The following is a 27,962-nucleotide window of genomic DNA, read 5'->3' as shown; positions in this document are numbered from 1 at the left end:
ATCTATCCAGGTCCACATCAGTGATTGAATTAAAGTCCCTACCCAAAATGATGGGGCCCGCCAGGTAATGCGCCAGTGAGCTCGACAATCTATCAAAAAATAAGGCCTGTTCCATATTCGGGGCGTACACACTACACAGTGTCACTTCTCTACCATATAGCCTCCCCTCCACCATCACATATCGGCCCTCTGGGTCCACCCGCTTAGACATGACCTGGAACGGCACCCCAGCTCTAATCCAAATCAACACACCTCTGGCAAACGCTGAATACGTGGTCCCAACCACTTGCCCCCGCCACCTCCTCTGTAGTGCAGCGCATTCTGTTTCAGTCAAGTGGGTTTCCTGCAGCATCGCAATCTGTATTCCACGCCGCACTAAGTGGGCATGCACCTTGTGGCGCCTCACCATCGTCCTGAGACCACGGACATTCCATGAAATGCATTTTAAATCAGGTAACGTCCCCATAGTAGTCACGTCTGTACAGAATCAGCACCAGCCCAACACCCGTCGCACAGCAGCAGTCGGATCCCCTAACCCCAACACCCAACAAAATCCCCCAAACCCCTCTCCCCAGGACAGGACCTAATAACCCAGCTTCAGCCCCGTTCCAAACTCGCAACATGACACATATCACACTACTCTGTGGACTCTACCACAGAAGGCCTTAAGGGCCTCTAGAGGGTGGTTCAGCGCCCGACCCAGAAACAGCGGAGCCCCCACCCCACACCCCAGGTCCCACAGTGCGGCCTCAGTCTCACTCCTGAGTGTTCACTTAGCGACCAGAGAGGCCATGTCCACACAAGAGTCACAGTCGGGCTATGCCCCTGTACCTCACTCGTTAAATAGTCCATCCGATGTCTGTGGAGTAACCTCCGGACCCCTCGTGCACTCCACCTCCGATTCATCACCTCCCGTTTTCGCTCCATCGTCGTCGGAATCAGTACCCTCCGATGTTCTCTCCTGTTGCGATCCCGTGATGATCGCGGTCGCCGCCAGCGCTCCCTTCCGGTCCGCTTCCATTTGGGCGGTCTGCAACGCCATCTTAAGTCTATTCCGTTTTCGTATGCGCTGAGACTTCCTGATCCGGAGGGGTTGCTGCGCGGTCTTATCACTTTTGCCAGCGCGGTCAGTCCCAGCACGGTAGTGCTCAAGACACGTCCAAGCCTCGTCCGGAGTTAGAAAGAAGTGAGTCGTGCCGTCCAGGATCACTCTCAGCTTGGCCGGGAAAAGCAACGAATACTGGATCCCCTCGTCCCTCAATTCCTTCTTCACCGGCAGGAAAGACGCCCGACTCCTCTGGACTTCCTGAGTGTAGTCCGGGAAGATCGTGACCTTGCTGTTTTCCACCTGAAATGGGCCTTGCGAGCGTGCCCTTGTATCAGGAGGTCCCGATCCTTATAGTGTAGCAACTTTATCACCATTGGTCTGGGAGGTCTACCCAGCTGAGGCGGACGAGCCGGGACCCTGTGCGCACGCTCAAGGGAGAAGGGAGATAGGCCCTCCGGCGCCACCACCGTGGTAAACCAGTTCTCCATATAGGCCACCGCATCCTCCCCCTCAATTTTCTTCGGAAGGCCTACAACCCTCACATTGTTTCTCCTATTGCGACTTTCGGCGTCTTCCGCGCGTCTCTCCAGGGTCTCCAAGCGGTGTAGGACATCAACCAGTTTGTGTTCAGCAGTGACCACCGCCGGTTTCAATTCCTGCAGTAATTGTTCATTGTCCTTTACCTTGTCAGCGAGCTTCGCATGGTCTGCCTTAAGGAGTCCCAGCCCCGTGGCAACCTGCGCAATGCCCTGATGCAGGGAGTCTTTCGTTGCAGTGATCGCGTCCAATATACTGTCCAGCCGTTTATGCAGCCGCTGCTCCTGAGTCGTTGCATCAGATGGAGCAGGCGCCTCGCCATCTTGGGACCGTGCAAGCACTTCGGGCGTTCCACCAGTGGCGGCCATCTTGGTTCCCACAGCACTGCTCCAAAATCGCCACCAAATCGATCGCTCACCCCCGGTGTGCGGCCAGCCGGTCACCAGTGTCGCCCAGCTCCTGAGGCCAAAGTTCCTCGGGGTCTACCAAGCCAACGCACCACTAAAACACTCGGCAGGGCGCTGCCCACAGTTCAAGGCCACACCAGAAGTGCTCCAACTTCCAAGGAGACGCGCAGGGTAAACGCGGGCCAGTAGTGGAGGTGCCCAATTCACAGGTGATGATTCGCCCCAGGCTGGACCTCCTTCCTCACACAACCCGCAGGTGCGCCCGGCGTAGCCCCACAGCGGGCAGCACCGCAATGCAGCAAGGGATATCTCCAGAGTTCAGTACTCCCTGGTCAGCATTAGTGTTACACAGCGGGCCCCTGCTGTCCTTTCGCCTCGCCAACAACCAGCAGCGTCCCAACGGGAGCGGGAGACCGGCCCCCCCACAAAATCGCACCGTGCTCTCTGTCGGGCCGTTGGTCCGCCCCCTCCGCTTACCCGATCACAGGGGCTGTGGTGGGGCCCCGGGTGCGGGTCTCCGCTGCGGCCGCTACCACCTTCGGCAAGCCCTCCGGGCTCCAGGGATAACGCACGCCACCCGTTCAGTGGTGCAGGGAGGTGGGGGGATGGGCTCCGCGCCCACCCGGCTCCCGGACGGCAGTAATTATTCAGCCGCCTTAACCAGTGCCGGAGCAGTCAGAGCGGGGGTGACCCGGCAATCTCCCGCTCCGTTCTCCAGCCCGCCTCCGTCTGGAGCCTCCGTACACCCGGTCTGGGCCTCTTCAGAATCCCGGCGCCGCCATCTTTCTTTGCTGGAGCGCAGCTCCGTCGGGGCACGGGACCTGCCAGGGATACAGCGTCCGAGCGCCCTCAGGGTCGGGATCAGGCTCCCTCGGTCTCGCCTCGCTCAGAGCAGCGAAGATTACCACTCAGGGGGTGATAATCCTGATGATTTCAGGAGTAATTGCGGGACTTGGAGCGGAGCCGATCGCTCATGCCGCCATCACGGTCGGCGTCCAAGCCACGCCCCCCCGTGATCCTCCCTTGTGACACCAGATACCTCGACCCGCCCTTTTCTCTAGAGACTTCTTTTTGGGCTAGCTTTGGGCTGCTTTTGTTATTTTTTGGGCACTTCTTAGATCTCGCACGATCTACTACCTCATTTCTCATGAGGCGGAGGGGGTTGGCGTTTACTCCGTGGTCCTCATTTACCACTGCTTATGCCGTCTTGTGGTTTTGGAGGTCGTGGTGGCCTGGATGCTGCATGCAAGACTTGGAGCTTCTGTTAGTTGCCAGGCCTTACATGGGGGTGAATGCATCTGATGTCCTACCCTCGTCTGGAGCTGCAATGGACATTAAGGATCCCCCTTCTCCCAGGCGTCCCACTCAGCCCAAATTCTACTTCCTTTCAGCGCATTTGGGCCTGCTGTCCCTGACTTGTGGTTAGGGTCTTCTAACAAACTGGTATGTTTGTTTGTCACTATTTTGGAAGGGTATGGCACAGTGGTCAGACTTTGTAAATCGGAAGTACCGGGATGGGAACACAAAAACGTGACCAAAATACTCTTGTAGAAGTCTGCTGGGTTGATGATGATGATGGTGATGATGATGAACTGGGCTGCCTCAGTAATTCTGGAACGCCTGGTCACCCTGGTGAACCCTCCAACTGACTCGATGCCCTATGGACGCCTTGCAGCGTATCGGTTCTTTGTGCATGTGCTGTGGAGCTTGTAGGGTTTCCACCATCCCAGGCCCGTGAGGATCCGGATTCCCGTTTCTTAGGACAGCAACGTTTTAGAACTGAAAGGGGGCCTCCTTTAGGCGGAGGCTCCTAGCTTTTTGGAGGCACGGTTGGAACTCCACATCATGAAGGAAGCATGGGTCTCGGGCTAAATGGAAGAGATTGGGGACTTTTCGACTTGGTGATTGGAACCATCCCCCATTGACTTAGGATGCGGGATCTGGGCGTCAGTTTTTATTTTTTTGGGAAACAATTTTTATTAAGGAAATAAAAGAAAGGTACAGGGCAATAATTGGGTCCACAGTACAGAGTTACAAATTGCGACACTGAGGACGCAAGGTAAGCACAGTACACTTCCCCATATTTACACAGAATAGCAATAACCAGCATGTCTATTAAGCATCTAGTACAGAGGTGGAGTATTGTGCAGACTAGGCACGCACACCAGTTGGCATCTTGTAATCGAGCAGTCACTTAATACTGTTTAGGAAGGGAGCACAGCATCATTCCCAGGTTCGCCCAACAGCAAATGTCTCTCACGCTGTAATTCAACAGAAGGGAATCAACATATACCATCTCTGAATTTATTCCACCTCCCCCACTTTTAATCCCATTTCTTAGGGCCCCCTCTGTGCTTGAACACATCCTTCTCGGCGATCATTGCCCTATCCATATCAGTGGCCCAATCGCACAAGCACAGGGCCGCCCCCACTCCCCATTTCTGCGCAATGTGGCGTTTTGCAATGGCCCACCCCATTGAGGTCCATGTTTGTTCGGTTTGCTCGAGGTCTGTGGCTTCCCACACATTAAGGAGGCACAACTAGGGGGAGGCTTCCAGAGATTTACCACTCGCTCTCTCCATCTGTTTTGTAACCTTATCCCAGTATTGTCGCACTGTGGGGCAGTTGCATAGAATATAGAAAAAAGTGCCCAGCTGGTTACAATTCCGAAGGCACAGGGGATCAGGCCTATTACCTATTTTAAACAAGATCTTTGCGTCGAAGTATACACGGTGGACGATTGTCAGTTGGACCAGGCGCAATCTCATTGGAATAGCCACTTCTCTAGGAGAAGTCAGTGCGTCACGCAAGTCTTCCTCATCTATGCCCCCCAGGTCCGCCTCCCAATTCTGCCGCAGACGCTGCATGGAGTCAGGAGGATTTTTCAACAACGTTTTATAGGTAAGGGATGTGGATTTTATAGGCATAGGGTCAAGTATCAACCTGTCCTCCAGTGGAGAGGACTCGGGCAGAGGAAGATCCTTGGGCAAGGCAGCAGTAATTGCTTGACTAATCTGTAAGTATCTAAAAGTCTCAGTTTGCGCTAGCTGATACTTGGTCTGTAGGTCTGCAAATGTGGCCAGTTTACCCTTCACCCACACGTCCCCCACTGTCGAGATGCCTATCATGTCCCACCTGTCAAATCCAGGGCATTTGCTGAGCTGACTCAGTATATCTGGCTCCCAGAGGGTGTGGCTTTTGTAAGTGTGTTATGCCAGCCCCATTTCTTAATGACTCCATGCCAGATCTCCACAGTGCGTGCTGTAGGTCTCGTAAGGTGACGCTTGCAGGGGTTTGTATAGAGAGCCCTATTATATCCTACCCGTCCCAAGAGCCAACGGTCTGTACGAAAGTTTGGGTTGTCATGCTCCCCATGCACACACTTATTGATTGCAACCAGTTGAGTCGCTTGGTAATAGAGCCGCATGTCAGGCAGTGCAATACCCCCTCATACCACCCCGTTGTCAGTTTCTTCATGGCTATGCGTTGGGCCCGTCCCTCCCATAGCAGACCTCGCACTACGCTGTCAATACTGGCGAAATAGGTGTCAGGGATCATGTTGGGGGTGCTCTGCAGTGCGTATAGGAAACGCGGCAGTGCTAACATTTTAAAAAGAGCGGTCCGCAACAGGGTTAGGGTTCGCCAATGCTTAGCGTCAGAATGAAGAAGAGTCAAGGACATTACTAGGTTGGACTCATAAAATAAAGCCGGATCTGGGGTAATAAAGATATCGAAGTACTTGAAGCCCTGTGACACCACCGATATGTTGTAGCCCCTAGGATTACACGACGGGTCACCTCACAGAACGTGTAGTTGGTACTTAGTCCAATTAATATAGTACCCCGAGTGGGCGCCAAATATATGTAATATATGAAGAACTCAACTGAGGGACCGCGAACGCGAGGCCAGATAGAGGAGGATATCATCAGCATACAATGAGATGCGATCCTCGTGTTCCTCTGTCCATTTCAGGCCCCTAATTTCTGAGTCTCCCCTTACCCAAACATCCAAGGGCTCCAACAACAGGGCAAAAAGCAGGGGTGATAGAGGGCATTCCTGTCTGGTGCCTCGCTGCAGTGGGAATTGCCTAGAAACATGATTGCTGAATATTACCTGCGCAGTCGGTTGGGTATAACGCTGTTGGATCCACTTAATAAAATTGGGTCCAAACCCCATTCTAGTCAGCACTGCAAAAAGAAAGTCCCACTCTATGGTATCAAACGCCATAGAGGTGTCCAGACACAGCAGGACCGCATCCTCCCTGATCGTGTCTCTTCTGCCCAGGACCCCATTCAATCGCCTTAAGTTCAAGGCTGTATTCCGCCCTGGCATAAACCCGGATTGATCCAGATGCACCAGCTCAGTAATATAAGGGATGAGTCTATTGGCCAATAGCTTTGCTAGAATTTTCGCTTCAACTGTGAGGAGGGATATGGGGCGATATGATCTGAAATCATCCGCTGGTTTGCCTGGTTTGTGTATAACCACGATTGAGGCCTTCCTAACCTCAGTTGGTAGGACCCCAACATTAATACTTTTGGTATACATTTGCAGTAGGTTGGGAGAGATCTTGGAGGCCATTGGCTTGAAGAATTCAATTGGGAGCCCATTGGGTCCCATGGCTTTGCCGGAACGCACATCCTGAATTGCTTCCTGGATTTCGGCCTCTGTTATGTCGCTCTCTAGGGAGTCTCTATCTTGCGCGGACAGGCAGGCGACTTTAATAGTCGACGCGAGTTCCGCAGCCATTGAGGACTGGGACACCTCGGCAGATGTATACACCAATGAGAAATAAGAGCCGAACATTTTGGCAATCTGCTGGGGATCAGTGAGCAGTTCTCCGTCTGACCCAGATATCGAGTGTACCCACCTAGATGCTTGTTCCCTTTTCGGTAACCAGGCCAGGAGTTTACCCGTCCGCTCTCCATGTTCGTATATTGTATGTGCGATGGTGTTATATCTTGCTTTGGCCGCTTACGTCAGAAGCTGCTGGTAATCAAGGCGCACCATAAATAGTGAGTGTTGTGCCTCCAAGTCAGGAGTACATGCCAGGGCTTTGTCCTTGGCCAGTATTTCCTCCTCTAGCTTTGCTACACGCTTAGTGAGTTCCCTCTTATGGCCCACCATCAGCAACAGGGCACAGCCCTTAATAACTGCCCGAACGCCCCCCACAACACACAGGCTGACCTGACCGACCCCACATTTCCTGTAAAATAGTAGTCAGTGTCTTTGAGCAATGTTTCCCTAATGTGGGATATCTTAAGTGCTCAGGGATTTTTTGTGATGGTATTGCAGTGCTTGGTTTTCCCCTTAGTTAGGTTCATGAGGAGATTGATCAGACATTCTGCGCTCGAGGCACCTAGAGTCAGAGAAAACTTGTATATCTTGAGCGAGTGTGAACATGTGGTAAATGCGTGATTGACTATTGTGGGCCCCAGAGTGGGTTGTCTGTTTTTTAAGTACTTTATCTGGGAGCCACTCCGCCCCCTCATCAGACTGCCCTTCCTCCTGGGTGTGGCCAGCTAACCCCACCCTCGGGGATCAGCAGCAGCGTGGGGCCTTGGCTCCCGCAGGCGCCCTTGTTGTCAAACTTTAGTGAGGATACCTAGCTGACAGAACACATACTGGAGCCCTGAATCCCTGAACACAAGTAAAAGTTTTGATTCTCGATTTCTCATTTGTCCTTCTTTGGTGTTGGTACAAATTTTGGAAAAGAGGGAAAATGTTGCTAATTCTTCTTTACTTGTGTGGGGGGTTTATCTTATTGGCACATTTTGGCTCTGTGAGTGCATGAAGTCATTAGCTCTCCAAACAGTTGTCCCTCCCTGCCGGGGTGTTGGCCCGATCCCTGTGGTGCTGAGTTCCCTGTCTGTGGTGGATACTGCCATGTGTTTGTCGAGCATCCCGATCCCCGCTGCAGGGTGTGGCAGCTGGTGAAGCTCCCTGCGGCTGAGTGTAGGGTGCATTGTGATTCCCCCGTGCTTGGTTTTATGGGTCAACATTCATAGAGTTTTATGGTGATTGGCCCTGGCTTGTATATCTCTGCTCATGGTATGCCTATAACTGGCACCTTTCTACCAGGTAGTCGATTCTATGGCAAAAGTAGCACTCCCCATGGTCTGGTTGCTGCCACCCTCCCTGTCCTCTACCGTCAAAATTAAGATGGAACCCTATGTGGTTCTGTGGTAGAGTTCCCTTTAACCCACCCACCCTGTCCAATCCACTCTGTATCTCGGTGGACAGCCCTTTTTGAGAATATTGAAAAGTAAGCAACTTGTGGCCCGTAGCGATCCATGGTGGTCCTGTCTCTTGTCCCCATTATTCCCTCATTCTATCCAGGAAATCAGTGATGCTCTCCCCTAGTTTCATAGTCCCTGCCATTAACCCTCCTACTTCACGATAGTCAGGGAACATCTCTCTCAGGGCTGTCCATATTCGGTGACTGTGTGAATTAAAGGTGGCCCTTCATGCTCGGTGTCTGTCAGCGTAGCGTAATTGCTGTGATGCGAACTTGGGCGAACACCCAGTTACTCTGCTCTCCAATAAGACTACTTAGCAGACTTTTAATATCGCCTATTACTAGGTCTGTTCTTACAGTGTTCTTCTCAAAACATGCGCTCTATTTCTCTGATCCATCCAACAATGGCGGTAACTTTGTCCTTACCCCTCTTTATCTATCTGAGTCCATGGCACATAAATGGGATGTTACAGGGTGCCCCAGAGACTCGAACCGAGATCCCAGCTCTCGAGTCAGCAGGTCTGGCCACTGCACCACATCCTCTCGACTCCCGTGTTACCTGTCAGGGAACTCTTTCCTTCTCCCAGACAGTGATTGATGAAAACAGCTCTTTATTCAATACATAGGTGAAACCGATACATTACCAATGCTTGTTTTTATTCCTTCAGCGTTACAAGGCTTTCAAACCATTCTCCACGCCCTTGAAGCAGAAGCCTCTTTCTTGACAAAGGTGCTTAATTACCAATGTCACTATTCTATCTGTACATATACTTAGCAAATTGCAGCAAGGAGTCTGCACCCAAAGTTTTTAATTTTGTCTGAGAGATAAAGGGGAGAGAGGGAGTTAGGAAAAGATCCATCTGTTTGGTGCGCATGTTACCGCCCCTGGAAAGATGAATGGATAAGTTGGCCATTCTGTTGTTTAAAGCTGTGGTGCTCATCCTAGTAGACTATTTTACATACTTTTCTGAAGTCCTAGCAATTTTATAGAAGAGGATGTCCCCCTTTCACATGGCCAAAGACAGATGTTTCTGTTGAATATTTTCAAATTGAATGTTTGGTAGGTCTGAACGTTTCGTAAAATGCTCAGGGTTCGTTCACAAATAGACTACTAGGACTACTGGAAACTGAGCTAATTTAATAAATGGGAATTAAGAAAGGGGAGAGCATTGGTTTTCAGTTAGAGGTGAGGGCTCCTGTCGACAGCAGGAGACTGAGATGTCCACCCTTCCCTTTTAATGTATAGTTTCGGAATCTATTTGAAGGGCCATCTTGAAAAAATACACGAAGTGAAGAAAAATGTTCTACTCATTTTGATGCGAGATAGGCTCTGGGAATAACCCTATAACCCTGGGAAGTGAAATTTTTATTAAAAAATGTATATAGTCAATCTCGGCCCACAGGCATTATTACAGCGCTTTAAACGAGCACCATAGTGAACAAGGGCATGTTCATTTGTTAAGGCACCAGGAGATTAAGTGAATGCCCAGAATCACAGGTTAATGAGCCAAAACTGGATTCAAATCTGGTTCTCTAGTACGAAAGTTGGTAGACATGGTGCCCAGGCACATCTCTTCCCCTCTTTTCACAAGCTCTTCCACGGAACACCAAAAAAGTACTGGAATATTGCCTTAATGCCCTTTCGGATCCGCTGGATATTTTGACCATTTATGTGACAGCTGTGCTGTCCAATTCACCATTTGGTGCTGTTTTAATGTTTTTTTCTTGGGTTAAATCACCCCACCTGAGCCTAGTTAGTATGTTCACCCGTGGTTATTGATTCCAAGTCGGCCTGGTGCTAGGTGGAAGTGGGCAATATGAGTGGTGAAAGTGAGGCCACAATCTCCTTAGACACACTTTGGGCAACTTAATTTTTTTTATACCAGTTAAGCACTGAATATAAGAGTAACTCCTGTTACGTGCTCGAAAAGGTTAGAGTGAAAACCTTGAGTAGAGGAGACGAGGAGCAACAAGGGAGCCCAATTTGATTTCGCCGAGGGCGCTATTTAAGCAAAGGACGGCCCACTCCACACCACACGTGTAAGCCGTCAAAATAGCTTGGAGGATGACTGTACTGTTGGAGCTTGGCTGTACTGGTCTGGTCTGCTTTTTTGTAGGCGGGCATAGGTTTGAACCTTTGTAGGAACCTCTGTATTCATTCTTCCTTGGTGGCTAAAAAAAGTTCATTTTTAATAATCACCTTAACTTTTAACAGTGTCTTTAAATGGTAGAATGTTATCCGAAGCGCTATATAAAACAAAATATGATTTGCATGTGTTTCTTTTTCTTTTTGCGGGGTTGAGCTTTTCACACATTCACACAGCTCAATTTTGGAGAATGAAGTTAAACATTTATAATTATTTATAAGATGTTTCTTTTTCTCATTGTTTGTATCAGTTTCAGTAACATTAGTGTTTATTACACAGTATGGAAATAATCAGGGTGCTTATTGCAACCTTTGGTCATGGAGTTATGTGCACCCCACAGCAACTGTTGTTCATAACTGCTGGGACCTTTAAAGTTAATTATTACCGCGTTTACTGTGAACTGTGTGTTGTTACCTCCTCCTTGTCTCTGGCCTGCTTTCCCCTCAAGTTCACACCCCTGCTGCTTCATTTGCCCTCTTTCCGTACTGCCCTAGCCCCCAGCATCCATTTATGAGCCCACCCGTTTCCTGCTTAATTTTCTTTTTTCCCTTTCAGTGTCTTCAAATATGATCGAACTCTCGGTGGTGGAAACAGCTGTCCAGGAGTGCAGTCGCTCTTCAGACGAATCCATGTACGTGAAAGAGAAAGACAGTTTTTGGGGTGTTGTGCTAATATTTCTCCTTTGTGTGCAACAAAAAAAAAATGTTTATTCAATTAACATCGAAATCATCTATTCTAACACATACAGAATGTGATTCCCGCAGTCTTCATACAGGCAGTTAAAGTCCAACGACCATAGTGTATTACATAGGGAGGAGTTGCAGTTGGGGATACCATATCAAGCAAACCATACATGATGGACCCTCCACATTCCCTTGTTGGTGCTGGCCAGAACTAATTGTTGGCGTGTAACATGGACCATAACAAATAAGACTGATGCCCACATCCAAGATAAATCCAGCCAAAAGAAGTACCCCCCCACCCTAATCGCCCTCCAACCCACCCTCCCCCAGGCGTGGCACATAGAGCAGCAATACTAATAGCTACATTAGTCTAACTTAATACCTCTTCTCACTGGGCAATATGCAGCTTTACTTTGGATAGTGGTGCAGGCCTGCAACAAGACCATGAGCGGTGACAGGTCGACAGGAGGACCCCCACACCCCCATATGCGTGTTAATCAAGTTATCATCAGGTTTGTACTGTCTGATCACTAGTGGTAGAGTCTACATCCGAACCCACCTCTGATGTCTTCAATGACAGCGTGAGCGCCTCCCAGCTCTTGCAGTTTCCAAAGCCTTCTCACTATGTGCGCGACTAGCTGCTTGAATCCTAGCAGTACCCTCGCCCTCCCCCATCGGAGAAAAACACCCCTCCATCTCTTAAAGCTCGGGCCTGTAATCTCTCGCTTGGCTAATACCAGGCCCAAGTCTATAAACTTGCTAGTGATCTTGGCTTTGGAGGTTCGAGGGAACCAGTGGAGTAAGCAGTGGTCCGGTGCTAGTTCTACAATCCTCTCAGTGATGTCACAGAGCAACTCCATCACCTCACGCCAGTAACTTGTCAGTTTGGGGCAGTCCCAAAGCATATGGAGAAGATCTGCCCCCTCCTTGTTGCATCGTGGGCAGAGCGCTGTGGACACATTAAAATATTTGTTAATTTTTGCTGGGGTCAGATACGCCCTACGTAAGATAAAAAATTGAACCAGCTGAAATCGAGTGTTTCTAGTGCATTTCCAAGGTCGTTCCAGTAATTCAGACCACACCTTCTCGGGGATCTCCCTGCCCAGTCCTCCTCCTACTTTCGCTGCAGGTCCACCAATGGGGCAAGCCTCTCTTGAGTCATTCGTCTATATAAACACATGACTGCTTTGATAGTACCCACCGCCAATACCACATATTGGAAAACCATGAAAGTATGCGGCTCAGAAAGACCCTCTCCCCAGTGCTTCTGAATTGCCGCTATAAGGGCCGAATGGAGCAGGTAGTCCCCGCGAGGCAGATCATGTCGGTCTCTGAGTCTCGAAACGTATAAGGGCCCTATCATCATACAGGTCGCCTAGCGCTGTCAGGCCCTGGTCACTCCACTGGTGTAATGCTGCCCAGTTACCCCAGTAAGGGAGTATCATACACACAGTGATGAGGATTTCAGGAGCATAAGGGCGTGCAATCTGCGCTCTCCTCTGGCTCCTGTTCCAACACAACCTGAAAGTTTTGTATTCCATAGGTAGTGTTTTGAGACACACCGATTGTTGTAAAATAATGCAGGACAGTATTTGCCTAGGAACCCATCTGTCTTCCCTCTTGCCCACTCCTCTGAATTCCAGAGCCACCGCTTGGGTAAGCCATTGCAGTTGGGCTGCTAAATAATAAGAGTCGAAGTCCGGCACCGCCAGTCCACCCTTTCCTCTCAGGCGCAAGAGGGTCTTAAGGGCCACTCTTCGCCTGCCCGTGAGCCAGATAAATCCTATGATCATCGTTTGTAGGCGCTTAAAGAGCGTTACTGGGATCCAGATGGGAAGGGTCCCAAAATAATATAAGAGCCTAGGTAATGCCACCATCTTAAGCAGGGCAACTCGGCCCGCCACAGATAGTGGGAGCGTCCCCCAGAACTCCATACTGCCCTGAAGCCCCCAGATGGCCCTGCCTACGTTTCCCTCCAACAGATCTGCCTGAGTATGATAAATACGGGTCCCCAGGTAAGTCAAGCTATTATACTCCCAACAAACTACACCAGTACTCGAAGGACCCTCCCTCACTGGAGCAGCGGGAAATAGGCAGGACTTCTCCCAATTCATCTTAAGGCCTGCCACGAGTTTGAGATCTTGGAGCAAGAGTCTCGCCCCAACGAGGGCAGCTTCTGTGTCCGCTAAGAACATAAGTAGGTCATCAGCATAAAGCGCAATGTATTGAATACCGCCATGGACATCAAAGACCCCTGTATCGATGTCCCTTCCGGGCATGGGCCGCTAATGGCTCAATAGCCAAAGCAAATAATAGAGGGGAGAGTGGGCAACCCTGACGTGTCCCTCTGCTCACCGCACATGTATCTGAGATCAAACCCCCCCGTAGAGAATCTATATAGCACTGCTGTCCAATTCACAAAGTCCTCCCCCAGTCCAAATATGCGCATAACATGAAATAAAAAAGGCCATTCTAAACTATCAAAGGCCTTTTCGATATCTACCGAGAATATGGCAGCTGATGTCCTCGAATACGTGTCAGATTCCAATATGCGGAGTAGCTGTCGCACATTTACCGCTGTGTTTCGCTTTGGCATAAATCCCGCCTGGTCTGCGTGGATCAAGTGTGTCATATGGGGGAGCAACAGGGCCGCCAGTATCCGACTCAAAATCTTATAATCGGTAGGAAGCCTAGACAGTGGCCTGTACGCGGTTCTATCTGAGGGTGACTTTCCCGGTTTCAGAAGGGGGATTATTATCGCTTCGCGGGTAGAGGCAGGAAGCTGTCCCATCTTCTTTGCCTCATTATAGAGGGTCACTAATTTAGGTGCAATTAGATCTATGTAGGTAAGATAAAATTCGACCGGCAACCCATCTGCTCCGGGAGTCTTCTTGCTCGCCATATGTTTAATCGCACCTCTCACTTCCCCCAGTTTGATATCTTGACCAAGTTGTTCAGCTTCTGAGTTAGCAATTATTGGGAGATCAGCCTCCTCCAGAAACTCTCCGAGGATCACCTCATTCATCACAACCTTACTCTGGTAAAGCTCAGTGTAATATGTATGGAACTGCTAATTTATTCTCTGTTGTGTGCGACAAAGTTCCCCCGATGGTCTATAATTCTAAGAGAGGCGATCGCCGCTGCTCTGGGTTGGCCAATGAAGCCAGTAGGGTGCCAGATTTATCTCTCTCAGTATGAGCGCGTGCGACATACTTCCTATAGTCGAAACAGCGCAGTCTTTCAACTTCCACAGCGACTGCTTCTCTCGCTTCCAGTCAGGCCCTGTGTCTTTGAGGCTTATCAGGTCGAGCACGCTCCTATTCTCGTGAGCATCAATCAGCAGTATCTAGATCCTGTAGTAAGGTCTTCCTGATCCCAACCACATTGGAAATGCACAGACCCCTCACCACCACTTTAAAGGCGTCCCATTCCACAGCAATCGAAGACGCTGATCTCTCGTTCTCTAAAAAATATTGAGTCACCCCAGTGTCCACAGCCTCCCGAAAGACTCCATCGTCTAAAAGCACTGGATTTACCGCCAATTCGGAATTACCGGGCGCACACATGACCACCCAACCCTGACCAGCAATGGATTATGGTCCGACAGTGTTTCGTGAGATATTCACTATGCGTGGTCATAGTGGGCAGTTCTGGGGAGCAGAGTATAGCATCGATCCGAACATGAAGTTTGTGAAGGCCAGAGAAAAAGGAATAGTCTCTGCCAGTCGGGTGATGCACTTTCCATGTGTCTACCAGTCCCCAGTGTTCCTGCCAGGCCTTCCTAGCTCTTGCTATCTTATGGGTAGGGGCAGTAGAGAGGGGTGGATGAGACCTATCTTGCAAGACATCAGTGACCGTATTAAAGTCCCCTCCCATAAGAACAGTGCCGGTCAAATAAGGCGCCAGCTTCCCAGAGAGCTGAGCGAAGAAGGATGGTTGATCAATGTTAGGCGCATAAACGCTACACAGCGTAATATCCATGCCATTGAGAAGGCCCAACACCACCACATACCTGCCCTCAGGGTCCGTGAGCTGCTATACTAGCTGAAAGTGGACCCCCGCTCTAACCAATATTAAGAAATCCCGCGCAAAAGCATAATAAGCGCTGTAATAAACTTGGCCCTCCATCTAGGCTGTAGTGCAATACCCTATTGGCCTGTGATGTGCGTTTCTTGGAGAAAGGCTATCTGAATCCCCCTACATATTAAATAAGCATATACCTTATAACGGCGGCCCATTGTGTGCAGGGCCCTAACATTCCAAGAAATGCATTTTAAATCCACCAACGATCCCATAGTGATATCTGCGCCCAAGTCATGCCGAGTACCAGTGGTGCCACGCCTGGGTCCCCAGAAAATAACCTCAAAACCCCAACTCCCCGTCCCAAAGACAGTAACTATAAAACGAGCTCCCATCCAAACCGTAAGAACCTAAAACTAAATAAAACCTCCGACTACTTCAGAGGCAGTGGTGGATGCGACTGACCAGTGACATGTTCCCAGCTCATGAGGCACCAGCTGCGAAGAATCAATGCAAGCTCAGGGACCCCACTCATGGTATTATAGTAATAGAGGGAAAGTGAAAAATTACTGCTAGGAAATAATAATAAGGTCACACAATGTCATCTACACTTTGGGATGTCACCACTGGTAATTTCAGGCTGCTTCCATTCGATATACATGTCCGAGTCATTGTCTGCCGAGTCCTTATCGGACCCCGCGTCTTCATCCATTGGAGGCAGACTCTGAGTCTGGGATAAGGATATCACCGCCAGTAATGCTGCAGCCCGCTCCTTCGTAGATTGTGTTGCACTAGGTGGTACCTGGGCTCTCCTTCTTTTTATTTTTTTTATTTTTTTTAAAACCTTTATTGTACAGAAGGCGCTCACAGATACGGGCCTACAACCCACCGGGCCGGCCACCACAATAAAGAGACATACGAGGCAATACAGGAGTGACAACAGGATTTCTAAATAGTGCATATGAAGGCAAAGGTAACAAGTCTTCGAGCCGCCATCGCGGACAGGATAAGAGTAGGTTAATTTTGTAATGAAATAAAGGGGTGCACAGGATAAAGACAATCTTAAAAGTCCAGAGGGCCGCGGTGGGCCGTGAGCAAGCAGAAGCTTCGAATACAGGAAAAGACCAAAAGAACAGTCACATTTTGGCAAAGGCAGAACGATAGTCCCACATCAATAACAATCACAATCGCTGCTCAACGCCCTCCCACCACTACCATGGCACATAATAGTAAAACAGCGAAAAGTACGCTTACACAACTAAAAGCCCTCTGTTACAACAACCCAAAAAAGGAAAAGAAAAATGGGGGGGGAAAAGGGAAAATATGGGAGGAAAAGGACATCGGAAAAAGGAGGGAGAAAAAGTGAGGGCGCAGCGTCAGCGCACGCCCCCCACGGCTAACAAAGCACCCAATACTAAGTCGGCACAAGGAACTAGTGGCAACAGGAGAAATAAATGCGTAGTAAACCGTGACAGCAGACGTACCAAAAGGGCCATGCCAGCACAAACACCCCGGGGGGCGACGCGCCGACACCGCGCCACGAAATAAGGGGATACATAAGAGCCATAGAACCAAAAAAGGAACAAGGGAAGATACAAGAAAACAGACCCCTCCCCCACCCCGCACAGCCCACCCTGCACCCCTGCAGAAGGCTATGGCCTACCCCCCAGCAGCGTGCCTGTCGCCCTAATTAGAACCCGAAATATAGAAGAAATAAGGAAAGAAAGAATCACTTAGATAAAAAGGGGGGGGGGAAGGGAAAACAAGGAAAAACAGCGGGAGAGGAGCCACACAATCAAAACCCTTTCAGCTCCCACCCTCCCGCCCGAAAATACTCAGAGCCCACGGGAAGATAGTAAATACACGGATAAGCTCCAGGAACGTAAAGAAGTATCAAATATAATCACACAATTATAAACGGATCGCCCAACCATACCACAAAATAACAGTCCACAGAGGCAAGATCAGCTCAACCCTGTCCTCGCTTTTCGCAAACTGTAGTAGTCCAACGAACCAGGAACCAGATCACATAAAGCCGGAGGTGAAGAACAGGGAGTCGAATCAAAAATACACTCAAATCAAAGCGATCGCGATCCGGATGATCCAAATAGAACAGGAACCACCTCAGGCAAAGCAGGCACAGTTCCGATGAGAACTCGGGGAAAGCCGGTCCAGTGGCACAGTCACAGGATTTTCGTTTGGCCATGTGAGGCAAGAGAGGAAAAGGAGACCCTTCGAGGTCGGTCCAGATGGGATCCGGCTGGCGAACCTCCGGAGCAGAAGGAGGCACAGGAGGAAGAAGGGCAGCGGACTCCCGTACATCCACATCAACAGCAGCCTCCAGGTTCACGACCCCAAGGAAAGTTCCAGCAGCACACAACAGAGATGAAGCCGCACAAACCTGGGGGGGTCCGGCAGGTCCAGCCAAGGGACCTCTCACCAGGATAGCGACAGGTGCGGTCATGGGTGGCCCCCAGGAGCGCAGGGCGGCGAGGATGTCGCCAAGTGTAGGATCACCTTTGCAGTATTCAGAAAACGTGCCGTGCGGCGGATCCGCATCGCCAGTCCCAGCAAGGCCGAGAGTCATGGGGCCGGCCGCCATCTTAGAAGCTCGGCGGGGCCGCTGCAAACACAGATCCCCGCCCGGATACCAGCGGGGCAAAACAGGATATCGGCAGCCGCCAGCGGAGGTGCCACCAGGGCAGAAAGGGGGGTCACCAGAAGAAGGCGATGCGCCGGCACCCCACACGCCGCCGGCACCGTTCTCCGAGCCCGGGCGGAGGAACTCAAAATGGCCGGGCCGGAGAACAAAGGGGGGACGGGCCAGATGTACGGTGAACCCCGTCCAAGGAAGGCAGCGCCCCAACACCAGGCCGCAGGATCGCCGGACCAGGCCCGGGGGGCCGCAAGCGGTCTATTAGCACATCGGCCGCTCGCTTCCGCTGAACTTCCAGAGTGTAATCTGATAGAGGGTGACCTTGCTACTGTCCACTTGAAAGGGGCCCTCCGTCATTGCTCTCTGCAGCAGAATGTCCCTGTCCCAGAAGTGAAGCAGGCGGGCCACTATCGGTCTCGCAGGCCTCCCTGGAGCCAAAGGTCTAGCCAGCACTCTGTGGGCGCGTTCAAAAGTATAAAAGGAAGTCAGCCCCTCAGGGGCCGCTACTGTTTTGAACCAATGTTCCAGGTAAGCCACCATATCACTCCCTTCGATTCCCTCTGGTAAACCTACCACTCTGACGTTGTTCCGTCGATTGCGGCCTTCCTCATCTTCAGCCCTGCGTTCCAGGGCACTGACTCTGTCTGTGATGGCACTCAGCTGTTGATCTGTCGCTTTCTGCGCCGGCAAGAGATCTGCCACAGATGACTCATTATGCCTGACCCTTTCTGACAATTTCTTGTGTTCCTCGCGTAGAAGGCCCAAGCCCACCGCCACTGTACTTGTATCCTGGTGAAGGGTGGCCTTGGTGTCAGAGATGGCGTCAAGAATCTGTTGCAGTTGCCGTTAGAGCGGATCTCCCGAGCCCGTCTGCAGGCGCTTAGCTGCGCTGTCATCTGGATCCTGCGTGGACCCGGTGATTTTATTCTTGGGTGTGCCCATGGCAGTGCAATCCGCAATAGGCGAAGCTCTGAGCCCCAAGTAGATGTAGGCGACTTTTGCTACAAGGTGGCTGCAACTATCAGGTCCCCAGTGTAAGCAGTCAGTGGGATCACCAATCCTACGAACCCATGCAGGATAGATACTGCTCTCTCACACGCACTACCAGTAACATCAACAATCATGTGATTCAGTGCCTCTCCAACCAGTAGTCTGAGTCACAGATAGAGTTGTAAGGGAACGCGTCAGCTCGCCACTGCACGTGAGTCACAGCATCGGGCGGAAGCAAAGCGACCCCCAGCGGGAGACGCTGCGCAGGAGATAACCTCAGACACCTCTATCCCGTTCCCCAGGGTGTCAAAAGCTGGCCGATCGCCTATGGTGAAGCAGCAGGCACAGCCCAGTGCATAGAGCCCGATCCTAATATGGTGGCCAGGTCGTGTTGCGCACCCGCAGCCAGAACCCAGGCACACTCGCTCCCCAGCACCCTGTGTCGTGCCCTTCTATTGCCGGTACAACAAACTGTGAAATGCTGTTGCTTCAGGTGAGGGCGATGGTCTTCTCCGATCGGATCCGCAACCGCGCGTGTCTCACCTTTGGGCAGCGCGAACCTCCGTACTCCAGACTTCTCTCCCAGTGCACACCGCTCCGCTCCTTTCCTTCAGGACCTTCAATTCCTCCTCAGCCGGGCCGCCCCTTCTGCACGCCCGGCAGAAGCCCCTTGGGTCGGCAGCAACGTGATCCGAGGCCTGCATGCAATACCAAGCCGGGGCGTCACGGAGCGGCCGGACTGCCGCAGGCATTCAGGAAGTTAGGCTCCTCCCCCCAAAGGCCTCTCCGAGAAGCACCGGTCTCGATTCCTGGCACCAGGGATCGCCTCAACCCGCTCCGCTGTGCTCTATCACCTTCCGGGTGCAGTTGTAGCAGCAGCGCAGATCTGTGCAGCCCCGATGAGCTCTGGCAACAGGATTGTTGGGCGGCTGGTGCGGAGCTCCTCACTTAAGTGTCCGCCATCGGCCCCAGTCAAGCCACGCCCCTCATCCATCCAGTCAGTCTATACTATCAATCCCTCAGAGCTAATCCTCAAATTATATTTGTAAGTAAGATGTAAGACTCCGCTTCCAGCACAATCACGTTCACCGTGAGTGGCACATCAGTTCTGATTAAAAAGTATTTGTACACTAGATAAAATTAAGAAAATATAATAATAATAATAAAAAATGTAAAAAGCGAACATGGCGTCAGATGCCATTGTGCGCTTAGGCCACCACTTCAACCTGCGCAGGACAATCTCAACGTTTGCAGCCTTCTCGAGAGAGCTGTAAAAGTCCCCCTGTAGCTTCCTTAGTGAACATCTTTACAATGGTTATAAGTCCAACAGTTATTTCACCCATCTCCCTATATACACTGTAAAACAATGTGAAATTGACCCTTGGTCTTCAGTTCAGAGAATAATTCAGATTTGCATTGCACTGTTTTTCAGAGAACAGATTTTTAACATCATTGGGGCATATGATGTTCCACGCTACGTGTATCATGCGGAAAGAAAGAAGTTTCTCCCGTAAGTCCTTGTTCATGTTTATTGCTCTGATACAGAAATTGGAATTTTTTGCGAGTTTGATTTTGTACCACTTTTCATAAGAAGTGTTGTTTAAAAGGTTGGCGTTGGATGATGTTGAGCTTTGTGATTATTACCTGACCTAATATTAAGCTCAAAAAGTGAGATATTTCTTTTGAGGACATTTTCAGTTCCTAGTTACCAGACTACATACCACAATCATTTAAACAAAAAACTTTAATCAAAACTATTAGAGTGGGCGTTCTTGCCTTCATTTTTCAAACTTGTCAAAACTTGTATGTTGACACTCAATCAGTAGTCCACAAAAAAAGGAAATTTTATTATAGACCTCAGCACATTTAATTTTTAATAACATGTTTGTCATCTAAGCTGCCTTATATAGTTTCACCTGCTCTTATTTCCCTTTCTACTAATGAAATTTCGAATTACAAAAGCAAGGCTAGACAATAAATAAACAAGTTTGGGCACAGCCAATAGGTCTGGTGTTGGCCGCCAGCCATTTGTCAATTCTTGTATTAACTTGATTTTTGCAAAATGTTATTGTTAAGGAAGCTGCTGGGAATTCGGCAATCAAAACAAAAAAAAAATCGTCAAAAGGCAAAAATGTTTTTGGGGTCTCAAAAAAGCACATATTATAATAGTACTCCCTAGCAATAAAGGAAATACGTTTGTGTGGGGTTGAGGTCATTGTGAAAGGGCAGCATGCCATAATGCATAGTCAAGTCAGCCAATGGTTGAAGTGGGCTGATGCATTGCCCCTAGATGCATACTCGAGTAGGTGGAAGAATAAGCATTGAAAATGGAATAGGTCTCGCCTTTGATTAAATTAAAGCCATTTGCTTTGCTAATGGTATTGTATAGCAAAGGAAATGGCTTTAACTTAATTTCCATTAGTTTAAAGATTGATTTAGAAAAGTATGGGAGAAGTCTTCAAATTTGCTCAGATTCATGTGGTGTACTTCCCTGTGTGCATTTCCTTGTGTAATACCACACGTTTGTGTGTACAGTGACAACAAAAAATCCTGTCACTGAAGCAAGAGAAACAAGTGCAAAGTAACAAGCTGGGAAGTGAATAAACAATGCAACACACAGAAAGATGACATGGAATTGATGTACAGTTGCTGGCTGTGCAAAACACTACAGTAGCAGGAAGCGGCTGGTGAATAGCAGTTACGAATGTCGATGATATAGGATACTGTATCCGGAAAAAGGGTTTCCTTTGTTAAAAGGTGTATGCATAGTTTGTTACCGATAATTATCTGATGAGGAGTGGGCACTGCTAATTGTAGTTAATGCCCAAACAGATTTGGAAAACGCGTGGCTGAGAACACAATCGGATAAAGTGTACTGAAATATTGTGGCGATGTGAGAAATGAACAAAGAAAACTCCTTGAATAAACACTAAAAGAGCCCTGGTAGGACCAACACATGGTTGACAGCTGCATTACCCTGCCAAATACTAATAAAGAGAAAGCCAAGTACTTGGATTTGTAGTCAAACCCCAAAACTAAACATTAACACTGTGTGTTTAGCAATCACAGGCAGTTATTTCTTTCCCATGAGAGTTTGTTAAAGAAAATAAAGGAGAACACAATATTTGTTGTGCACCGAGCTGAAAATGCATTGTTATGAAAGAGTAACACACCAGACAGGAGTAGGAAAGATAGCAAAAAACATATATGCGTTTTAATCCAGTCAACTCAGAGAGAAACAAAAGCCTGTTCACCTTGGCAGAGACGATAACGTCCAAAGCAGGGGCATGTGTGTGTGGTTGCACGAATCAAGCGCCTTGAAAATGTTTGGCAGTGGTTGGAGTTGCCTACTGCAAACAGCTCTCGAAAGCCCTGGGAGGGCTGCTGTCTGGCTGTGAAAAGGGAGGTCACATGACGAGAGCCAGAGACACAAAGGGCTGTCCGACAATCCAAGGAGGAAGGGAGAGGGTCTGGCAAAGGTGCAGGCAGAGGGCACGCTCCCCTCTGCCGCCTGCTTCGGAGTTAGGAACACCGCAGCATGTGACCAGCTCCATATTTGAAAATATCTTCAGCCCAGACAGGTGTCTATGAGAGTTCACCTGTATAAATAAAAAAAGGTAGGGGAACGCTCCATCGGGCGGGCTGGCAGTAAAATGGCTGAGAACTTGGTGCGTTTCTTAATTGACTTTCGTTGCACTGAGGGCTATTTTGTGAGGCAGAAGCTAAAACGTAAGTGTTCACGGAAAGTGGAAATGTATGTTTAAGTAGGAAGACTGCATTTATAAACATGGAGGGGAGTTTTAGTAAAGTGAAAGGTGCGTACTCGCATCCGTCCGAAACTATAGACGAGGCAAAGAAAATAAAAGCGACCATTCAATTCAGTGTAGTGTGAGTAACTAGAAGGGAAAAGGCACTATTTTATTAAAAAATAGTGCCCACAACAATTTCAATCTAACACTGCACAAAATCAGTCTCCCTTACGTACGGTGCGCAGTCCCTTCCTCCCCACCACTGACAGCGTCCAGCACCGTGTCCGTCAAGCACCAGTCCCGGTGAGCACCCCCTCCCCCAGCCCCGTTACTTTCCTAACCTTCAGCCTTCATCGATATCCAAACTTTGGAGAGCTCAAGACGGTAACACGATGCTGAAGGTAACGCGAACCACTGACTAGAAAGATGTTAATCCTGACAAACTGCCTGAGCATAACGCTGTACCGCAGCTAGTTTGAATTCTGTCCCCCACGAGATGTCCAGCAGCTCTGGTGGTTGCAGCGGGTCTTTTCGAAGTGTCCTGCATGGCGGATGGACTCCCAGCATACATTTATGAAAGAACGTGCGCGCCTCCTAAAGACCTCATTCCATATTTTCCTAAAGTTGCATGATACCGCTGCAATGTGGAGTAATCCAAATAAAGCGAAAGGTTAAACAGGCAAATGAAAGAAAAACAGGGCTTGGACGGTAAATCACTTCCAGATGTGCACTGCGTTTGGGATTGCAGACCCTCAAAAAACAAGTGACGGCAGAAGGATGTCTAGATAAAAAAAGTCCCCAGTGTGTCACGGTGCCAGTGAAGCATCCAGTCCTCGCGTGCACATCTTCTGTCCGTCCGTGTGCTCACTTTGGAATCCGTTTTGATTCCAAAAGGCCCTCGCATGGCGAGAGCAGCGCATGCGCGCTACTAACGCCAGGCGAGACCTAAAAATTAGAATAACACAGCCATGGACAAATGGATGATGTGTGGCTGAAAAAGTAATTGTTATACACATAATTTCAAAAGATCTTAGCTAACACAGACCTAAAAAAATCCAGTTGTTCTGTCAGCCTCCTGTCTTTGAGAAGGAAATAAAGAAGGACTAAGAGAATGAAAGAAAAATTAAAGAACAAAAAAATGAATGTAAGAAAAACAAAAGAAAAACAGAGACTGAAAGAAAAGAACAAGTGAAAAAGTAAAGAAGGAAAAAAGGAAGGCAAGAAATAAAGAAGCCAAAATGAAAAAGAGGAAAGAATGCATGAGAGAAAGTAGAAAATAAGGAAAGAGAAAAAAAGAAAGGGAAAGAAAGAATCAAGGAATGAAAGAAACAAAGAAGGAAAGAAGTCAGGAAAGATAAAAGTGTTACAAATGATGCAAATTAAACCCAATAAAGTTTGGTTTCTTCCTGGGTAAAATGTATTAAAGAACCAATGGTGAAACTGAGTCCACAATCAATGTGTTCTTAGGAATTGTGCGCTTTGGAATTCATATCGTATAATATTGAAGCTTTTCGCTTCGTTTACTGCAGACACAGTGAAAGGAGGAGAATGGGGACAGAGCAATTTCAAATGGACTCATTTAGTCTGATTAAAGGAGGCTGAAAAAGGAATTTACTACAGTATTGGCAGGAAATCCTGCTATCACATCAGACTCTTAACACAAAGTCCATCATTGGTCCCTGGACCTGGATCTAAGGATCAAGAGAGGTTAGTCTGTGTGACTACATTCTGCACAAACAGCAATACCATCAAGAAAATTATAAACAACCACTGGCACCTGGTGACAGATGAACTTGGTGGACTACCACCACCGATGCATGCGTTCCGCAAAGGCATGAATGTAAGGGAACATGTTTACCCATAGAACCGAGAACTTCACAGATGACACTATGGAACATCCCGCCAGTGAAGGGACATTTTAAATGTGGGCAATGTATGGCGTGTCCCAAGGCCAATGAATTGAAAACTATCACACACAACTACAAACACACACTTCAAGATCCCACTATCTGTAACTCCAGGGGGGTAATCTATGCCATTTCCTGTCCATGTGCTTTTTTATATATCAGACAAACTATACAAAAAGTAAAGTCCCATATCCTGCAACACTACAGTCGTATACGGTGCCAGGTACAGGGAGCACTCCTCGTGGAACATTTTACATCATTTGGACACACACCAGTGAGCCTACGTTGGTGTGTAATAGAGAACGTACACCAAAACCCCCGGGGAGGGGACTTTGGTAGAGTTCTGAGCTTACGCAAGTGTAGATGGACACATCACTTTGATACTGTAGCGAGAGGATTACATGAATACGAGGAGATCACCAGACAGGTGTCCACACTCAGCAATGTTTGTTGACAATATGTTCTGAAGGCATAATTTCATGGCAATCTGCTGTATAACACATATGTACAGGTTGTTTTTTAACCCAATTCTGGTTGTTCCTTCTGCAAATTGGCGTCATAAGCCTTAAAATGTGATGACTTACTGTTTCTATTCTTTTCTAAAGTCCGTATTTATGTTCAATGTGAAATGTAATTGTGGCTTTATATGTTATATGTAGATTAATTTGGAATAATTTCGTACCACTAGTTTGGTACTTAAATCTGTGAATATATCCAAGCCTTAGCACTGGTCGCTATTTGCCGATACACACTGATTCCTACATCTCAATTGTGACACTGCACCTTGAGGCATGTTGTATATTATATATTAAGGAGCGGTTTTTGTTTAATTGTACATTGTCAGTTTTAATACCAATTAATACCAATTAAACGATTGAATCTATCTAAATATTAGAATTGTGACATCGCACCATGAGGCCTTTTGTAATTATATTGAAGTTACAGAAACTGCGAGCTCATTGAGTTCTTCGACCCTTTTTACTCGCATGTGGTAGACACCGCCCCTTTCAAGGCCACTGCCCCCTTTTTTCAGTATAAATGCTCCCGTGGATTGCTGATCTTTTGGCTGCTACCGCGTTGAAGTAAGGATATCAATCAGATCCTCTCCAGGTAATTATCTTTCACAACCGACCTCCACCCAGGAACGCCTCACGCTCCCTAGACAGTATTCTTAATAAGAATTCCCTTCCTTTCAGGATTGCTTGATTTACTCAGAAAACTCTTGCCACACATGCAGGCCTGATTATTACGCTTCCTGGATGGTTTGGGCACCACCATCTTTGTTTAAACCTACTGAATAATGGGATTTGTCCTTAGTTGGTCCTTGCCACTTTATTGGTGAGTTGCCACAGTCAGTTCTTTGTGTGCTTTTATTGAACAATCCTTATGGATTCTTGATTACAACTGTTGTTGTTATTATTAAATTGCAGGCATTGGTGTAACCAGTTTTTGGACTCCAATTGAGCATTGCAAGATTGATGAGATGGGTTTAACACATTACTCCCGCCGTTTGTTGTGCAGACACCACGCCTTGGTAACCTATTAGGTCCCGGTTCTAAGTTCCTTGTTTTTATTCTGTTGGGTCACTTCAACTGTCCCCTTGTCTTGAGGAAGATCCGCATGGCTGAGTTATTAAAGTCCCTCAGTTGCTGATAAGCTGGATCGAAACGTCAACACTACCCCCTACTGCACCTGGACTATTTCCCCCTTCCCCATTACCCCATTCCCCATTACCCATGTTTACAGCCTTAAGGAAGCTCTCCTTACAACTTTAGGAAAATATAATTCAAATGAACATTTTGCATGTGGCCAGGTTGCATCCAACTGTTTATTTGATATCCGTTTTGTACAGCCTTGTAAATTTATGCCCTTTACTTTTCTAACCACTTTTAGCTCTCTTGACTCCTTATATATACACTTGAGCACTTTTTCTTACACGTTCCCAAGAACATTCTTCTTCCTTCATGACCCTCTAAAAATTGTTCCTTTAAATGATTAAATAAATATATTGTAATAATACTTGGTGCTTTTTCTGCACATCTGTTTGTTTTGATTATTTTAACGATTTACAGACGGCTGTGAGTTTTAACGATTTACAGACGGCTGTGAGCTGATTAATGTAAGCTCAAATAGGTTGAAATAATAATCCTGTTAATCTAATACTTCCTTGAATAATTGGTCCAGGACCATTGTTTCTTTATAATAACCTAAACACAAAGGCAGCACTAAAGTAATTATAAAATGAAACAAAAACACTGACACTTAATAGAACTACCTTGTATGCAGACGTGCTCGTTGTGAGAGAGCAGAATACAGTCACTCAAAGTGAGGTTAACCAGTGACTTAAGTAGGCTGACCCACAACCCCATGCTAAATGATGTAGTGGGTGGAAGCAAAATGGGAATGACACAACAGACCCATGGATGAAGAGAGGTGACTGAAAGTCCCTTTAATTAAGGAAACATATCATTTTAGTAAAATCTGAAGTTTTGACTAGCCCAGATCTAAAAGGACTCAGTTAGCTGGGTTGCCCTTTTATGTCCGTTGTTTAGAGAATGTCATTGGTCAAGTTCTGTTCCAAATTCTTGGAAAGGAAGTAATATTGTTGCTTGTCATAAAAAGGTCTCTAGAGCCTTGCCACTGAATTAATGACAAGTTGATCTTGTGGATGCTAGTGGTAATTAGGAATCACGCCGATCGCCAGCACACCGTTTTCAGCATCACTACGCTAACGAACTTCCTACGACCGAGCAGGAAGAGTTTCAAAAACGCTCCCGGATGAAGGGCAGAGTGCCCGAAATGCATTGGAGCAAAATTGAACTCTATATGAAAAAACATCTTTGCTGTTGATGGAATGTTGGAGAAATGACATGATTTTCTGAACGATGAAAATAAACATATTATTCTTTGAACTATTTTGTTAACCTTGCTTTGAACATTAATGGAGTCCTAGTTTTGGAACCACGAAAGTGTGCCCTAGGATGTGACCAATTACCAATTGGAAGCACATATAAGGCAATCTGTACGTTAGAACATCTTCAGGTGTGGGTTAATGAGAGGGAAATTATTTCCATTGAACAATCTGGCTTTCTCTTCCACCGTTCTGTCTTGTATCATTTTGTTGTAGTTCATACTATTTTATAAGAATATAATTTGATGTAAAAAAAAACAGACAGGAAACGTTGTTTTTATTTACCACAGTTTTTGTTAGTTTATGGCGAGCTGAGTAACCCTAGGAATCACTGCATGTTTATTCAAACTCTTAATTGCCCTGCACTCTGATACGTGGTGCTGAATAGTAATGGGTTTTACAGCCCATATAGCTAATCAGAATGGGCCGAAACAGGGATGCCTTCTTTGTTCACTCCTTTTTAGGTCTGGCTTGTCAGCGCACCGGTCACCAGACGTAATGTGATCAACCTAAACAAGCATTTGCAATGCAATAGGTCTCGCATTAGGAAAGTGTGAGCTATTGGTATTGTAAATGACAATTTTTTTTAATAGGTGTTGGCTTTGAAAAGATCTAAACTAATAGCATTGTTATTCACAAAGCCAATAGCTTACACTTTCCTAATGCGAG

General features: G+C 47.8%; 1 protein-coding gene across 4 annotated transcripts in view; it reads left to right on the top strand.

The window, feature by feature from the left end:
- Positions 1–27,962, top strand: part of POLE2 (DNA polymerase epsilon 2, accessory subunit) — a 490,721-nt gene that overhangs the window by 150,686 nt on the left and 312,073 nt on the right. For all 4 annotated transcript variants that reach the window (XM_078659706.1, XM_078659707.1, XM_078659704.1 and 1 more), the window contains 2 exons: positions 10,933–11,008; positions 20,159–20,236. In XM_078659706.1, coding sequence (XP_078515832.1) covers positions 10,933–11,008; positions 20,159–20,236 — 154 coding nt within the window. The remainder of the gene's footprint in view (positions 1–10,932; positions 11,009–20,158; positions 20,237–27,962) is intronic.

The sequence above is a fragment of the Lissotriton helveticus genome, chromosome 9 (genome assembly GCF_964261635.1).
Source record: "Lissotriton helveticus chromosome 9, aLisHel1.1, whole genome shotgun sequence".
NCBI lineage: Eukaryota > Metazoa > Chordata > Amphibia > Caudata > Salamandridae > Lissotriton > Lissotriton helveticus.
This window is presented reverse-complemented; position numbering and strand designations above follow the sequence as displayed.